At 36.6% G+C, this 18,334-nt stretch overlaps 1 protein-coding gene and 1 long non-coding RNA gene across 2 annotated transcripts; both read right to left on the minus strand.

Annotated features, from left to right (window-relative positions):
• Positions 1-1,043: 1,043 nt before the first annotated feature.
• LOC126616699 (uncharacterized) lies at positions 1,044-13,432 on the minus strand. Its single transcript, XM_050284795.1, has 6 exons — positions 12,774-13,432; positions 3,084-3,233; positions 2,811-2,990; positions 2,445-2,624; positions 1,437-1,553; positions 1,044-1,336 (listed from the first exon to the last, which is right to left on the minus strand). The coding sequence occupies exons 1-6, from the start codon at positions 13,267-13,269 to the stop codon at positions 1,059-1,061; spliced, it is 1,401 nt and encodes a 466-aa protein (XP_050140752.1). The 5' UTR covers positions 13,270-13,432; the 3' UTR covers positions 1,044-1,058.
• A 3,256-nt stretch (positions 13,433-16,688) lies between these two features.
• Positions 16,689-17,533, minus strand: LOC126616707 (uncharacterized). The gene is made up of 2 exons (XR_007621240.1): positions 17,199-17,533; positions 16,689-17,051 (listed from the first exon to the last, which is right to left on the minus strand). It is a non-coding gene; the product is annotated as an uncharacterized LOC126616707 (long non-coding RNA).
• Between the last annotated feature and the right edge of the window lie 801 nt (positions 17,534-18,334).

Here is an 18,334-nt window from a genome sequence, read left to right on the forward strand (position 1 = left end):
TGATCCTCAGATGGGTCTGCGGAATTTGGTGGGTGGAATGGAATTTGGAATCGGGATTTGGGAATCTTGATTGCTTAAGGGTAGATGATCTGGGGTGCGTGAGGAGGAGGGAGTGAGTGGAGAGTATTTGGTTTCCTGGGGTTTTTTGCAGATTCACGGTGGATGTTGTGAAGTTTTCACGGTAGTGAGATGAAAAAATGAAAGAGAACTGACATAACTTTTCGTGTCGTTTCCCACAGACAGTGCCAAATGTTGATGCAGAAAACCGGAGGGGTCTTAGAACAACGTAAATCCAACCGTGAATCTGCAAGAAAGTAAAGAACACAAGATGTATCGTGGTTCACCCCAATGTTTGGGCTACGTCCACACTGATATTGTATTTGTCTATTTGTGAGAAGATTGTGAGGGAGAGAGCCTCTGTAATGTGAGAGTGAGGCTTTGAAAGGGTGAGGGTCAGGCCTAAGAATTGGCCGAGTCCTTTTATAGAATAAGGGCTTCTCACTTATTACATATTTGCCCCTTCATTTATTACATAATTACATTTGAGTCCCCTAAGTATTTATACGGGATCTAAATACGGAGACCCTAAGTATGGTACAAACAAATGTCATAATTAAGAAAAATTATTCACATTCTTTAATCAACATCATCACTAGAAAAATCTATTCGATTTGGAGGCCGTTTTAAAGAAATTGACGGTTCATCTTGAAGAAAAAAAAAATTGTTATGATAATAGTCAACTTTTTTTACACTTATGGATGCTTTGATCTATTTCCTTGTATTGCTTATTTGTAATCTTATAAATACCTCCTTATGAAAAAGAATAAAATATCAAAATTGTATTTGAGAATCGTGAGATTGTAGAGAATTCTAAATTTATTCTAAACTCTTTAATTTTAACTTTTTTTTTTCCAATTTATTTTCAACTTTTTGTTATCAGTAAATGTGACAAATTACGCATTGCCAATCATTATGTCGGGTATTTTTTAGAATTTTATTATTTTCATACTTTGCTTTAAATTAGGATTAGGACCCTAGTATTTGAAGCAGTTAAGCTATTAGGGTTGTAACGATGGGTCACCATAAATTCTAATTAAGCAAGTTAAATAGCAGTTACCTTCTGGGGGCATAGGGACGGCGCCGCCATCAGCAATGTTATAAGGTGTGGTCTCATCGTTGTCTTGTTCTTTGTGGGAAGGTGGTGCGGTGACCTGCGGATTCATACCACTGTCTTCGTACTCATACATGACAGCTCGTTCTAAGAGTTCGGTCATGATCTGAACAGACCATTTGTGTTTTTCTTTCTTTTCCCTTATCTTTCTTATCTGCGTAGACCCTTTAAACAACATATAATGATTAGATAAAGTGAAGAAAATTATGTATCTAATTGAGGGAGATTAGGAGATAAAATGAGAAGTGCATGGTGGCTTTATTACCTAAGCCAAGAACAATCAGCATTGCCTTTGATATAAGCTTGACAAACTCAAAGCAGGTGTTGTAGTTTACGGGAAACTTTTGGTGTCCTTGACCTTCATCAACATTGGATTTTGACCCTGCATATGTTAACGTTAATAATCTGCTGTCTTTTTGTATGTCTAGTTTGGTAATTTGCATTTTGATTTAAACTCTAATCTGCTGTCGCATGTATGGCAGAGATGAATTGTAACGTTGTTGGCCTATAGCCTTGGCAGCCGTCCTATTTACTGGGAACATTGTCCAAATCGTGGAAATCTTCTCTGCTCTCTGTTTTCTTTTCCCCTCTGCCTTTCGTTCATATCTTCATTTTTTCCTAATCTGTAATTCTAGATTTGATTAGGTTGGAAGGTGGTCTGAATATTTTCTCGACAAACAAAGATTTCTAAACCCTAAACCCTAATTTGCTTCCCTATATTTGGGAGGGTAGGGCAAGAATAAGATAAGTCTAGGATTTCTACTCCCGTCAAATGTGACAAAATAATAATAGTAGTATTGATTCCTGAAGGGACAATACTTTCCTAAGAAAGGAAAGTCTCTATCCACCATTATAACGGGATATCATTTCACCATAACATTATAATTAAGCAAAATTGTTCATATTCTTTAATCATCATCATCTCTAGACATATCTATTCGATTTGGAGACCACTTCAAAGAAATAGATAATGGTTCATCTTGAAGAAGATATTTGTTATCATAATCGTCAATTTTTTGACACATGAATATTATACGGTCTCTAGATCAATAAAGCGGGAGCCTTGTGCACTGGGTACGACCTAGAATTGATCTTTAGATGATGATAAAAAAAATGAATGGTTTCTATTGTGACATTTGTACAGTGAAGGGGGAGAAGGAGGACTATTGCCCTTACTAGAATGAGGAAACAATTATACATATCCTTCTTGAAGCACATTATAATAAAGTGTAAATGTAGAAAGGTTACACAGCATGCCTTCTTTAGAAGTTACCTGGATTTGAAGTGTTGAGAGTTTGCTTATTAGGTTCTATAGGGTTCTCTGGATCTGCTGATTTTATTTCTCCTCTCTGATCGATGGTGTTAATCGTGTGAGTATGATTAGGTGCTTGGGGGACGTTCCCTGTATCTGCTGATTGTGTTTCTTCTCTCTGATTGTCTTCGTTTTTGTTAACTGCAAAATGAATACCTACTTTTTAGTAGTGAGCATAAGGGAATTACATCGAACTATGGAGATAAAAATTCAATCTAAATTATAATCACTTGGCTATGATTATACTTCTATGGTTGCATCAAGTTTGCAGGAGAAATACTCGAACAATTGAGGTATTTTGAGATATTTGATTTTGAATTCCCCTACCAAGGCAAACAAACAGAGCATTGGTCAAAGCCCAGAAAACCTCCATTGTTCTCCTGAACAACCTAAGGAAGTTGATGCATGTCTGGTAGTTTTCTGGATGTTTGGGATTCTCTTCCTCTTTGAATGTCTTAATTATCCCCTCATTCCTTTGCTCCGCCTTGAGCTCATCAACATATATACCTGCCAAATTACCATATATATACAAAGAATGAGTAGTGCGATACATGTAACTAGATTTCAATCTTACCAATAATATTCTGTATTAGCACTCACAGTAGTAAATAATTTTTCGGAATAGGCTGAGGTGGCTCCCGCTTTTGAAGGCAGAAGGCTTGGTAGCCAGAATATGGAGAGGGGAAAAGCCTTGCGCATTGACAGACTTAACAAGATCTTCATACAAAAGAATTATCTGAAATGCCAAATCTGTCAACCAACAAGGTACACATTGTTATTTATTTTACATATCATAACGGAGTATATATAGCTGGTGTGTGTGTGTGTGGAAGTGATCAAGTTAAGGGCTAATTACCAAAGTAGTCCCCGGAAATTGCACAATGCAAGATGGTATCACCGTTATTCCTCCTACAATAATTGTAGCGTTTCCCATGATCATCACCAAGGGTACGGATATAAATGTGGTGCATGCATAAGAAGGCATCTTTTTTACCACAGACAGCAGCTAAGAATAGAGGAGTCTCATTGTCTACATTAAAAGTGGTGACCAACGATGGATGACCGTTGGCAAGGCACGAACACATTGTCACATTTCCCATCCATGCAGCGATGTGAAGAGGGGTATTCCCTCGCTCGTTTTGAATTTTACGCTCCTCTACAGTAATCAGTTTTACTAGCTCTTCAACATGTTCTTCTTGGCCATCGGATACTGCTACATGTAGTGCTGTGTCACCTGACTTGGTGATTTTTGCCCCGCGAGCCTTCTTGTTGAACTTATAGGTTCTAACAACTTCTTCTCACTTGCTCTGCATGGCAACTCGGAACAAGTATTTCTTCATCTTCTCTGTGTCCATATTCTTGATCTCCTCATCCGTAAAAGAATCCACAGCTTTTTTTGGGTACATTTCTTCTCTTCCTGATATGAGTGGCAATCAACACTGACGTTTGTCTTCATATTTATTCTGAAGGTAAACCATGTTTAACTTGTAAAGTACCATAGTTTCCAAAAGAAGATACTTCTTCTGTGACCAAACTCTCTAGGACTCTACCTTTACACTTGTTAAATTACAAAGAAAATTCTCTTCACCCTTTTTCTTTATTTTGTTACGTATCTCCCCTACACTTGTTACTCTATACTAAAATCAAAAAGTTCACAACCGCTATTCCATACTCACTTCCCTTTGTTTTTCGGTTTCCGGCTGTGGACGTACAACATAAGAAAGTCATTCTTATCACCTAGCAAAAGATGACCCACAGATGTTGATTTTGGAATGATTTTATCACCTAGCACTGCAGGTATTTGATGCTTCCTGAATTTACTTGGTGTACAATTTTCCAACAAGAGAAGTAACTGTTAGCGCTTCCTTTTCATTTATTTTTCTCTTTTCCTTTAAATATGTCTTAAACTTGACTAAATATGCATCTAATTAAAATTTCCAAACCAGAACATCGGTGCCTATTTGTGAGTTGAGTTCAATTTTCTTAGTACCAATTATATTAGATAAAAAGCAAAAGAGCTAACCTAGTGCATGTAGCAAAAAAAAGGCCCTTAATCGAGGGATAAGATGTACCAAGAAATGGCCATTTCCTGACACTTTTTTTTTACGAGTAAATTGTAGATATGGTCCATTAACTTTAACTCAATTAAAGCAATGGTTTCTTAACTAAAAATTCATTACCATTGATCCCTCAACTCATCAAAACGTGCATCTATGGTCCCTCAACTAAAAATTCATTTCCATTGGTCCCTCAACTTTAATTCAACTGGAGAAATTGTCCCTTAACCTTAACCCAATTGTAGCAATGGTCCTTCCAACATCTCATTTTTACAAAATTTTTTACGTAGTTGACTAAAAGGACCATAATTACACACTTTGATAAGTTGAGGAACCCAAATTATATAAATGGTTATTCCAACATAACTTAGTTTGACAAAATTTTGACGAAATTGATGAAAATGACTATAACTACACATTTTGATAAGTTGAGGGACCAATGGTAATGGATTTTTAGTTGAAGGGATGATTTCTCCAATTTGATTAAAGTTGATGGACCATTGCTACAATTTACTCTCTTTTTTACCTGCAAGTGCTTTTTTCTTGTAGAAGGAAGTCGCTGATCATGATTTACTAGGGATGAACAACGGTTATGGCAAGCGGGTAATCGTGGTTATTTACCCACAACTATTTAATCTCTTACCTGCATAACCGTTTACCCATTTACCCGTTGGGTAATTGCCTAAATAATTATACCCATACTAATAACCATTTATAAACGGTTAATCATACACATAATTGCATACGCATTTAACCGTAATTGTTTACCCGTTTATCTGTTTTTTAATCCATTTACCCTTTTTTACCCATTTACCCCTTTACCCTTTTTTTTACCTGTCCACATTTTTTTAACAACTTGAAAATTAAAAAAGTAAAATTTGTCATAATTTTCTTTTTCTAACAATTAAACACCGTTATAAGTACATTTAACATGCATTTCCGTATTTTAATCTTTTACCAATAATTGAAATAATAGTTTACAACGATATTTTTTAGTGTTATCAATGAAAGTAATTTACAGTAACACAAATGATTCTAGCAAATTTTTGGCATTGGGGTTAAACCTCGTGCATCATAAAAAGGAAGATATCATGAACTGATCAAAACACTACCATCTGTAAGTAATTATCATAGAAACTACATAATATAGACATAGAACGAATACACGGAGTTGTGTGGAAAATAACCAAAATCAATCTCCATAAGTGTAAATCGAACAATATCAACAAACCACAATTATCCATGTATCATAATAACCATACCAATTTAACAATAATTCCTCCACTATTCAATACAACAAACAAAACTAGGGAAAAATATTCAACCTAAATTCTTAAGTGAATAGAATAAAAAAATGATAATGCTAATGGGCAACGAGGAGAGAAAGATGAGTGACAGAGATGAGAGAGGGGCAGCGAGGAGAGAGATGAGCGGTGGGAGTTTGGGTCGACAATTTAGAGTTTTTAGTTTTTATTTATTTATTATTTTATATATTAAAATAAACAGTTAAATGGGTATCCGTTTATAACCGCGGGTAATATCCATAACCACTAATTTAAATTTTATAGGTAAATAACTGTTTATTTATCTAAACGGTTACCCATAACCGTGACCGTGAGTTTTAAATGAACGGTTTACCGTAGTTATTCATGTCCATGGATATTTTGCCCATCCTTAATGATTATGAACACGTCGAAAGTTGGCTGGTATTTTAGGGTTGGTTTGCGGCCGTCCTCTTTGATGGCAACGGGAACATTGATTAACCTGGCGGCTGGCGATGAGGGAGGCCCAATGGAGGTGTTGGTGAACCATTCACCTCTTTTTTTTCTATCAAAATATGGGTTTTGGTGAATATCTCTATACGGTTATTCCCTCCTTATTGTGTGGGGTGAAGTATTGCAGCATGTTGAGGTTTTTACAAACTGTGACCTGGTTTGTTAATGAAAGTAGAGGAGAATGATTTTTTATTTTGAATAGATTAACTTAAAGGAAAATTCTCCCTTTTAATCCTACTATTTTGGGGAGGATTGGAATATGATAATTTTTCTTCCTGCTTAGTCCATCTCCTACCTCCAAGTTTGTCACGGTTTTTTCATTTCTACTTCAACATATATACCTTGAAAATGTTGTCTTATCCATTCCAACCCAACTCTCTACCGATGAAGGCATGTCGGGAAAAACAATCCCACTCATTACGGCAATTGAAGAAACACTGACCATGAGACCACGGGCGACTATGGAACAAACCTGAGTTGGAGGAAGTCTAATGGACCAATGTGTGGAGTTATATCTTAAAAAGGTATATTACTTATTTTTAACGGTTAATTGCCAATTTAGTCTCTTAATTATCACCTAAGTGAAAATTAGGTCTCTAAACTATTTTTTTTCAGAAAAATTAGTCCTTGAATTATAATAATTTACCAATTACATCCCTAATATTATATTCGAAGCTACTATATCTAATTTTTCGTCAGTTTAAGTCACATTATTTGCATGTGATACACATTGGAGGGTTGGATTGATAATTTTTCATAAAGAAATAGTGTATGAAGTTAACTTTGGAGGGTAAATTAGATGTTAGATTTGCAACATATATAAAATGTTAAGGGATTATAGGCGAGAAAATGATGGTATTACACTCTAAAGTGTGTCAAGTGACTTAAGTTGGCGAAAAATTAGATAAAATAGCTTTGAATATAATAGTAGGGATGAAACAACAATTTTTAATGAATTTAGGGACTTATTTTACCAAGAAAATAATTCAAGGACCTAATTTTCACTAAAGTGATAGTTCATGAACTAACAATCTGTACTTGCCATCCATTGCACAATGCAAGATAGTCTCACCATCCGTCCTCCCACAGATCTTGTAGCATTTCTGAGGTTCATCAAGGGTGGGCGTATAGATGTGGTGCAGGCATAAGAAGACATCTTTCCTACCATGGAGAGCAACCAAGAACAAAGGAGTCTCATTATCTTTGTTATGAAAACCGACCAAAAGATGGATAATCTTTGACAATGCACTTACACATTCTCACATCCCCCATCGATGCTGCTAAGTGGAGAGGGGTATTTCCTCTCTCATTTCGAGTTTGAAGCTGCTCCTCTATAGTAATCAGCTTTACTAGTTCTTCAACATGTTCTTCTTGGCCATAGGACACTGCTATGTGCAATGATGTGTCACCTTTCATTGTGATCCTTGCCTTGTGAGCTTGATGCTCATGCGTATTGTTTAGGTTAATATTTAAACTTTGGGCTAAAGGAAAAGAAGCCCGGAAGACATGACTCTGCCCGAAGGCCCAACATCAAATCCATTCGCCCAGCCCAAGGCAAAATAATGATTCCACATTAAATGCAAAGGCTAGTAGCTTGAAAGAAGTGACACTTAATGGAAATCAGCCTACTCTCAGCCCAAAAGCAATTTCTGAATGGCAGAGTACGTAAATTATTGATGAGTCACTACCCCTCAGTTGCTTTCGGGTATGAGCCAAGTTGCAAACAGTCAGGCTAATTCGGCTATAAAAGGAGGAAGAAGGCCTAGAGACAAGGACACTCAACCAATCAAACAAACAAATACACAAACTCTGCTCAAGCCAGATTTGTATCTACAAATCTGTAGTCAGCCCCCAACCTCAATCCTTTTTAGGATCAACCCTCACAAAAGCCATCTTTTGTCTAGTTTAATAGCTCTGCTACTCTCTTAACCATAGTAGTATCGATTCTCTTATGTTCACCCTTCTCACCATTCACTCTCTTTTCTCCCCGAACCTTTGTACTTACAAACAAGCGATGCTGTACAAGATTCAACATTGCCCGACAAGGTTAAATCTAGCCCAACTCCCTTTGTTTTGTTCTTTACTTAATAGATCTAGTATTATCATGTATCCTTTGATATATATCCAAGTTATTTCCAGTCTTTTAATGGTTCTAAGCTTATCATTTGGGCATTACTATTGAAATAAAACCATTCAGCCAGATCTGGATATTCGCACTTTAAAGCATACAAGATGAACAAAAGTCCTTAACCTCAAGGCATAAAAAAGAACTTAATGTAGACTTAACCCATCTATGACAATCCTTTGATAACAAGAAGTCAGAGTAACTTGGGGTGCAAGTAATCGGCTTAAATACACTTGTTTTACATCTGCCATATAGAGATGGCAGTGGCACGTCTAAGCACTTAAAGTTAGTTTTGATTGTGAGCCTCCAAGCCTATACCTAAGGCTCTGCAAAGGCACCTTTTCGAAGCTAACTTTGTTCTCCTCTTGCAGCATTGTAACGAGCAAGAGACTGACAATCAACCAAAGTGCCAACTCCTCGATGAGCTGTGTGCTCGAGCCAGAAACGCCCACCAGCAATATTCCTGCCCGAACACGTATAAATTTGAACTACTTCTTTCCATTGGCTTTTCATGATGATTTTGAACAAGTAGTTCTTGATGTCCTTCGTGTCAATGTTAGTTATGGCGTTCGTGGTAAAAGCCGTTTTTGTTAAGGCTCTGCAAAGGCACCTTTTCGAAGCTAACTTTGTTCTCCTCTTGCAGCATTGTAACGAGCAAGAGACCGACAATCAACCAAAGTGCCAACTCCTCGAGGAGCTGTGTGCTCGAGCCAGGAACGCCCACCTGCAATATTCCTGCCCGAACACGTATAAATTTGAACTACTTCTTTCCATTGGATTTTCATGATGATTTTGAACAAGTAGTTCTTGATGTCCTCCGTGTCAATGTTAGTTATGGCGTTCATGGTAAAAGCCATTTTTGTTAATCTCTTCCTGCTATAGTTTACTGACAACTAACACCGACGTTTGTGTGGTGTCCCTATTATTTTCAACCCAGGCCCTAACTGGTAAATATCCTACAATTTTAGTTCTTACCAAAAGAAGACCTAAAGCTTGTTTTTGCAGCATATCTCTAAGATGGAGTCTATAAGACTTGGATCTCAAAGTAAGCTTGTGTGCTTCTGATTGCCCATATGGCCTTTTTATGTTGCTGGAATCTAGCAAAGGTTTAGTCCTTTTAATCACCCCAAAAGAAACAAGTTATAACTTTGGGGATATTTGGATCTTGTGTTAGCAGGAACTGATTTGGGGATGTGTGTGATTGTGGTTTGTTTTGCTTTGCAGGTATATTGTTTGGGACGGATGACAGTCCTTTATACACAAATTACCCGGATAGTGGTTTTTTTTTTTTTTTTTTTTGGTTGAAGTGCTATCCCTTTGAGTGTTATTCCTTTTAATTTAGCTAGTTTGTAATATTTCTCTACACTCTACACTTCTCAACTTTTATGGCGAATTGTAAGTTTAGTCATTGTCTGCCCTTTCCTTTTGGCCAGTTATCTCTACCCTTCACACTTTACTCTTACAATCAGAAGTACACCTGTTTCATATATGTTCTCTGCTCTATGCATTTTGAGGTTACCAGCTGGACTAGAAAACCAAAGTTGCAAGGCATCTTAAATGATCATTTGATTCATGTTAGAACTGGACAAGAACTCCCACTTAGCTTCATTTTGGAATGACTGCTTTTGCAATTCAAGTATTGGATACTTTTTGTAGCTTATTTTTTTATATGCCTCTTTAAAACTCGAATTTAATTTCACTTTCCTGTGAAATAAAAATATCACAACTTTACATTCTAGAACTCAATTTCTGTTCAACTTAACGAGATTGCATCAATATCATAAAAAAAAAACAAACGGAGTGTGATGACGTGGCAGGGTATTTTGCAAGCATGGTATATAAAGTGCAACTTAAAAAAAAAGATTTGGATCATTAAAGTTCAATGTGGAGTGGGCCTCACAATTATTCCCCATATTTACCAAAAAATGAGGATTCCTTTGGATAAAGCGCCAGTGAACAGAGCATTTATCCAAAGGAATCTCGTTTAGAAAGAAAAAACAAAAAAACAAAAAAAACAAAAAAAAAACAGGGACTAGTTATGGAGCCCGTTATACATCAACCCTGAATGATCCGAACAATCTATTTTTTAAGTCTTTATCCATCGATCAACCTTGCAAAAAATCAATTCAGTTAGAAACCATTTCTAATTTGATTGTCATGATGAAATTTTAATGTTTCTTAGAACATAATGTTAGTCAATTTCTTTGAACTCAATTAGATTCCTCAAACATTTCCGATGTGACTAATTCAATGCAAGAATGATCTATAAAGTGCAACTTAAAAAAATAAACAGTTTAGATCAATAAAATTCAATATGGAATAGACCCTACAACCAGTCCCCATTTTTACCAAAAAAAAGAAGAAAAGAGATCTCTCTTTGGATAAAGGGCATGTATACATAAATAAAGCCTTCAGGAGTGGATAATGTGGGAACGCCGCTGTGGAACCTTATTAAAAGTAGTCCACCTGATGAGATCAACACAGCCAAGAATATGAACTGTACCAAAAGGGGCAACAGGAAAGCAAGTGATTGCATAAACTGGAAACGCATCGTACTTGAGCTTTATCTTTTGGAACGAATAAATGCTCTGCAGAACTTGCTGACTATGTTGAACAAAAATTTCTTCAGCTCCTCCATGTTCATACTCCTCATCGTCATCCGTGATAGAAGCCATTTCTTTTTGTTGGGCACATGCTAGAAGCTAATAATAGTGTTCTCTCTTCCTGCTACGGGTAGTTACTAATAATGTTTGTGTTCATAATTATTCTAGTTAAGTAACCATGTTTAACTTCTATACAACAGTTTTAAAAGAAGATACTTATTTCGAGATCAGAACTCTGTAATTTTCAAAATCAACCTCTTTACTTTATGTGTATGAAGATTGCACATCAAAATTGTCACCAACAGCATTACAGATATTGTTTTAAAGTTTAGTCCCTACCATCAACAAACAAGAGACCACACTAAATTTTCATCCAGTCTAGTCGAGTAAAGCTAAATAACGGCAAAAAGCACCCTTAGAGTCCAATAATGATCATCCAAACGGACATGAAAGGCATCATTGTTGAATTTATGGCCTAATTATAGTGGGCCTTTAGTTGACCCAGCAGCCCAACGTTAGATGGGTCTTATCTGCGTATGTGAAAGCCACATGAGTGACTAGGGTATTAAGATAGCATCTTCAATGGATAAGGCGGCAAGCCTTTTGATTTCAGATTATGAAGAGTGAACAGACAAGCAGGCTAGCAGCCGACATTTTTTTAATAGAAGAAAGAGTGCTGCCCCCCTCTTTGTTGTTAATCACCCCATCAAAATTTTGGTGGTTGTATTAGCTTTAAGTTTTTTTTTTTTTTTTTTTGAAGAATTTGTTTCATGTGTGAGTGCTATTAGATTTATTGGAATTTTAGGTTGTGAGATTTCCGAAAGCTCTTTGTAAACACTCTCATTTGGTTGATACTAGATTGTTGGGTAAGCTCTTACTGCTACGAGGACGGGCTCCAATTACACTGACTATTGAGGAACTTTGTTAAATCTTGATATCTTTTCTATTTTGTTCTTGCATTTCGTTTTGATATGTTTCTTGTGGGTTAGCTTTGTGTTTTTTCAATTGTTATGGTGCTATTCTTGCACAACAATCACCCACTAAGCATGATTTGGAATGATTTTTCTTTCACTACGAGAATTTGATGCTGCCACAGATTTGCTTTCAAGAAAGAGGTTCTTGGTAGCTTTGGTACGTAGTTGATTTGCCCCTTCCCGGGATTTATAAGCAGTTAGCAACGTGTGTTGAAATATTAATGTTAAACTTGTATTAATATTAATACAAAACACGAAGACAAATGCTTGGTCTCGAAGAGGCCACATCTGCTACTTTTAGTTGGAAACAGAGAGTTAATCTCTTCCAGGTAAAGGAGTTGTGTAAAAGAAGAGTAGTTGAAATATCTTCAACAATGTGCTTTCTCTATGGACGAGAGAGAACGTAGAAATGCAAGTCTTTGTGGAGTTGGAAACAAACGTGGACTCTAAATATAGAGTCGACTTTTAAGTTCTAAAAAAACACCGATCAAATTATGAAATGAATAAATACAAGTCTAGACTCTATTGAAATCGAACTCTGAATTTCAAAGTTTAATTGCATCTACTCAGTAGACCAAAAGATGGAGAGGGGAAAAGCCTTGTGCATTGACAGAATTAACAAGATCTTCATACAAGTGAATTATCTGAAATGCCAAATCTGTCAACAAACAAGGTACACATTGTTATTTATTTTACATATCATAAGGGAATATATGGCTGAGATACATGGACGTGATCAAGTTAAGGGCTAATTACCAAAGTTGTCCCCGGAAATTGCACAATGCAAGATGGTGTCACCGTTATTCCTCGTACAATAATTGTAGCGTTTCCGAGGATCATCAAGGGTAGGGATATAAATGTGGTGCATGCATAAGAAGGCATCTTTTTTACCATAGACAGCAGCCAAGAATAGAGGAGTCTCATTGTCTACATTAAAAGTAGTGACCAAAGATGGATGAGCGTTGGCAAGGCACGAACACATTGTCTCGTTTCCCATCCATGCCGCGATGTGGAGAGGGGTATTCCCTCGCTCGTTTTGAATTTCAAGCTCTTTTACAGTAATCTGATTTAATAGCTCGTTAACATGTTCTTCTTGGCCATCAGATACTGCTACGTGTAGTGCTGTGTCACCTGACTTGGTGATTTTTGCTCCGTGAGCCTTCTTGTTGAGCCAATAGCTTCTAACAACTGCTTCCCACTTGCTCCGCATGGCAATTTGGAACAAGTATTTCTTGATCTTCTCTGTGTCCATACTCTCGATCTCCTCATCCGAGAAGGAATCCGCAACTTTTTTTGGGCATATTTCTTCTCTTCGTGATATGAGTGGCAATCAACACCGACGTTTGTCTTCATATTTATTCTAGCAAGTACACCATGTTTAACTTGTAAAGTAGCATGGTTTCCAAAAGAAGATACTTCTTCTGTGTCCACAACTTTACCCTTTACACTTGCTAAGTTACAACGAAAATTCTCTTCACCCTTTTTCATTAATTTGTTACTTATCTCCCCTTTATTCTTGTTACTCTATACCAATATCAAAAAGCTCACAACAGCTATTTCATACTCACTTCCCTTTTTGTTTTTCGGTTTCCAGCTGTGGACGTGGAACATAAGAAAGTCATTCTTAGCACCTAGCAAAAGATGAACCATTGATCTTGATTTTGGAATGACTTTATCACCTAGCACTGCAAGTATTTGATGCTTCCTGAATTTACTTGGTGTACAATTTTCCAAGAAGAGAAGTAACTGTTAGTACTTCCTTTTCATTTCTTTTTCACTTTTCCTTTAAGTATGTCTTAAACTTGACTAAATATGCATCTAATAAACCGGTACATCGGTGCCTATTTGTGAGTTGAGTTCAATCTTCTTAGTACCAATCATATTAGATAAAAAGCAAAAGAGCTAGAAAAGAAACCTAGTGCATGTTGCAAAAAAAAGGCCCTAATCGAGGGATAAGAAGTACCAAGAAATGGCCATTTCCTGACGTCTTTTCTTTACCGTGCAAGTGCTTTTTTCTTGCAGACGTAAGTCACTGATCATAATGTGATTATAGGCAACGGTTATGGCAGTCGGGTAACCGCGATTATTTACCCATAACCGTTTAAGCTCTTACCTGCTTAACCGTTTATCTATTTACTCGTTGAGTATTTGCCTAAATGATGCGTAGCCATTTAACCGTAACCGTTTACCTGTGTATCCGTTTTTAACTCATTTACCATTTTTTTACCCATTTACCTTTTTTTTTTACCCATCTACATTATTTTTTAACAACTTGAAAATTAAAAAGTAAAATTTGTCATAATTTTCTTTTTCTAACAATTAAACACTGTTATAGGTATATTTAGCATGCATTTTCGTATTTTAATATTTTATCAATAATTGAAATAATAGTTTACGATGATATTTTTTTGGTGTTATCAATGAAAGTAATTTACAGTAACACAATGATTCTCGCAAATTTTTGGCAATGGGGTTAAACCCCGTGCATCATAAAAAGGAAGATTACATACTGACCAAAACACTACCATCTGTTAGTAATTATCATAGAAACTACAGAATACAGACATAGAACGAATACACAGAGCTGTGTGGAAAATAACCAAAATCAATCTCCATAAGTGTAAATCGAACAATATCAACAAACCACAATTATCCGTGTACCATAATAACCATACCAATTTAACAATAATTCCTCCACAATTCAATACAACAAACAAAACTAGAGGAAAATATTCAATCTAAATTCTTAAGTGGATAGAATAAAAAAAAATGATAATGCTAATGGGCAGCAAAGAGAGAAAGATGAGTGAGAGAGATGAGAGAGTGGCAGCGAGGAGAGAGATGAGCAGCAGGAGTTTGGGTCGATAATTTAGAGTTTTTAGTTTATTTTTTTTATATATTAAAATAAATGGTTAATTGGGTACCTGTTTATAATTGCGAGTAATATCCATAACCACCAATTTAAATTTCACTGGTAAACATTTATTTATTTAAACGGTTACCCATAACCGTGGCCGTGAGTTTTAAATGAACGGTTAACCATACCCTTGAGTATTCGAGAAAGTTGGCTGGTATTTTAGGGTTGGTTTGCGACCGTGCTCTTTGATGTCAATAGGAACATTGGTTGACCTGGCGGCTGGCGATGAGGGAGGCCGCAACGGAGGTGTTGGTGAACCATTCACCTCTCTTTTCTGTCAAAATATGGGTTTTGGTGAATATCTCTATCGGTTTTTTTTTTTTTTTGAAATGAGCGATATTGTCGTTAAGTTAGAAATTATATTTGCCACTAATGAGATTCGAACTCATGCCGTCATGTAAGGATGTCACTCATCTCCACTAATGTAGTAGTGGGCCACCTGCAATATCCTTATACGGTTATTCCCTCCTTATTGTGTGGGGTGAAGTATTGTAGCATGTTTGAGGTTTTTACAAACTACGACCTCGTTTGTTATTGAAAGTGGAGGAGAATGATTTTTTATTTTGAATAGATTAACATAAAGGAAACTTCTCCCTTTTAATCCTACTATTTTGGGGAGGATTGAAATATGATAATTTTTCATCCTGCTTTGTCCATCTCCTACCTCCAAGTTCGTCACAGTTTTTTCTTTTCTACTTCAACATATATACCTTGAAAATGATGTCTTATCCATTTCAATCAAACTATCTACCGATGAAGGCATGTCGGGAAAAACAACCCCACTCATCACGGCAATTGAAGAAACACTGACCACGAGACCACGGGTAACTATGGAACAAACCTAAGTTGGAGGAGGTCTAATGGACCAATGTGTGGAGTTATATCTTAAAAATGTACATTACTTATTTTTAACGGTTAATTGTCAATTTTGTCCCTTAATTATCATCTAAGTAAAAATTAGTTCCCTAAACTATTTTTTTTACAATTAAGGGACTAAATTAGTCCTTGAATTATAATAATTTGCCAATTACATCCCTAATATTATATTCAAACTCCTATAATTTTTTGTCGATTTCAGTCATGTTACTTGCATGTGATACACATTGGAGGGTTGGATTGGTAATTTTTCATAAAGAAATAGTGTATGGAGTTAACTTTGGAGAGTAAATTAGACGTTAGATTCGCAACCTATAGAAAATGTTACGAGCTTATATGCGAGAAAATGATAGTATTACATTCTAAAGTGTGTCAAGTGACTTAAGTTGACAAAAAGTTGGATAAAATAACTTTGAATATAATAGTAGGGATGAAATTAACAATTTTTAATGGATTTAGGGTGCGTTTGTTGCACCGGACTGTCTCAGACTGGACTAGCTGCAGGGACTAAGCTGGACTGGCTTAGACTAGACTAAGCTTGACTAGCTTAGACTAGACTAAGCTGGATTGGCTTAGTGAAGCGTTTGGTGCAATGTCGGACTAAGAAGCAGGATAATGAAAACAGTATTATTCACCAATTTGGTGTTTGCTCAGACTAGGAGGTAATCCTCATTTGATCATTTCACAAAGTAATAACATTAGGAAGAACACTTGATAGGAAATAGATGAGCATGCTGAGACACACAATTCTGTCTTTCATACTATTTTTCTAATCAAAATTTGCAGCTCAGTACACCAGACTATTGTCATTGCAAAGTACATAAACAATTTCAACGGCGCTAATCACCTACCACCCACTCATACCATTTAGCCACTAATGACTCAAGAAAACTAAAATTACAGACAAAACTGACAAAAAATTACACACAAAATTGACAATCTTTGTGGTAGAACACAATCGAAAAATCGAGATACAAAGCTAAATTTAAGCAATTCTTGGAGAAATTGGCGAACATAGTTCACTTTCGATTTCCCAACATTGGATTCATCAACTACCAAAAATCTGACAACCAAAATGCATAAAACACTGAAAAAAACAGTTATCAAACATGAAAACAACTATTCAAAACATACCCATTTCACCAAAAACAAAAATTAAACATATCCATGAAGTTATCTTCGAGGTCACCCAGTTCAATTTTAGATCCATCGATGACCGTTGTCCTTGCTTGCCCTAGATTCTGCAATTTCAAATAGGTGTAAACAAACAGAGGATTAGAACCTTAGCGAAAAGGGTTGAACGATTTCTCATAATCCAAACATATTAATACCATAAATAAACTAAAAAACAGGAAAATTGGAGAATCAGACCTCCATCTTCTTCTTACCCAGTAGCCCATAACAAAACCTTTTCCCCTTTGCCCTCTTTCTGCAGCTCTTCTTCTTCTCATTCTTCTCTTTCTCTCTCTTTGTCTATATGCAAGTTGTGGGGAAGAAGAAGTAGATAAGAGTAGGGAAGAAGAAGTAGATGGGAGGGCCGAAGCGGAAAGGACCAAGCGCCAAGCGGAAAGAGCGAAGCAAAGATGGTTTTAGCGAGTCCCATGGTTGGGGGAGGGTCTCACCAAGAACTTCTAGCGAGGCCGATAGTCCAAGCAAATCCCCTTTAATCTCATTTAACTTAGTCCCAGCACAGACCAAACATGGGACTACACTAGGAAGTAGTCCAGTCTAGTCCAGTCCAGTCCCACTTAATGAGGCCAAACAAACACACCCTTAGGGTGTGTTTGTTTGCCATCGTTAGATTTCACTGGATTGGACTAGCTTAAGTGGGATTATTGTCCGATGTTTGGCATGAGCAAGGATTGCTATTAATGAGACTAAGTCGGACTCGTTCCGACTAACAGCCTCACTAAGGGTCGCTATCTAATCTGGAGCTGCAACACGGTATTAGCTAGGATTACCATCCTTCTTCCCTTCGCCCCACTTTTGGTAAACTCTTCCTCCTGAAACAATGTCCTCTCTCTCTCTCCTTCTCCCTTTTGTCATTCTTGCCTGGGTTTGGTCTTTGCTTTTCGAGTCACCGATTGATTTCTAGGTTGGGTTTTTCGAGTTGTCGTTCAAAGACGGGAAGGGTGCATATGTTCATACAAATTGAAGAAATTGAATTGCGGTAATGAAAGAAAACAGAAATTTTAGAAGAAAATCCAACTTAGTTAGGCGCGATCTGGAGAGAGAGAGAGAGAGAGAGAGAGAGAGAGAGAGAGAGAGAAAGAGAGAGAGAGAGAGAGAGAGAGAGAGAGAGAGTGAGAGAGAGAGAGAGAAATTGTCTGGATTGGGTTTGTGCAGTTGGAGTGGCGGTGAGGAAAGTAGGCGTGAGGAAGGTGGTTTGTCTAGGTTTCACAAACAACAATATCTTTTCTTTTTTTCAATTTTTTTTTTGTCTTTCACATTTATAAATTCTAAAAAAAGAAAGGATTTTCCTTTACAATTTTTATTTATAGAGTGCATTTTAGTTTTTTAGACA

The sequence above is a fragment of the Malus sylvestris genome, chromosome 3 (genome assembly GCF_916048215.2).
Source record: "Malus sylvestris chromosome 3, drMalSylv7.2, whole genome shotgun sequence".
NCBI classification, from domain to species: domain Eukaryota; kingdom Viridiplantae; phylum Streptophyta; class Magnoliopsida; order Rosales; family Rosaceae; genus Malus; species Malus sylvestris.

What these genes read in the sequence shown, in the direction of transcription:
- LOC126616699 (XM_050284795.1), bottom strand. Translation starts at nt 13,269, where the DNA reads ATGGACACAGAGAAGATCAAGAAATACTTGTTCCAAATTGCCATGCGG. An exon ending in AATTTCCGGGGACAACTTTG is followed by an intron (nt 3,234 to 12,773) that starts GTAATTAGCCCT and finishes GTTGGTTGACAG; the next exon opens with ATTTGGCATTTCAGATAATT. An exon ending in TCTCAACACTTCAAATCCAG is followed by an intron (nt 1,554 to 2,444) that starts GTAACTTCTAAA and finishes TAACATATGCAG; the next exon opens with GGTCAAAATCCAATGTTGAT.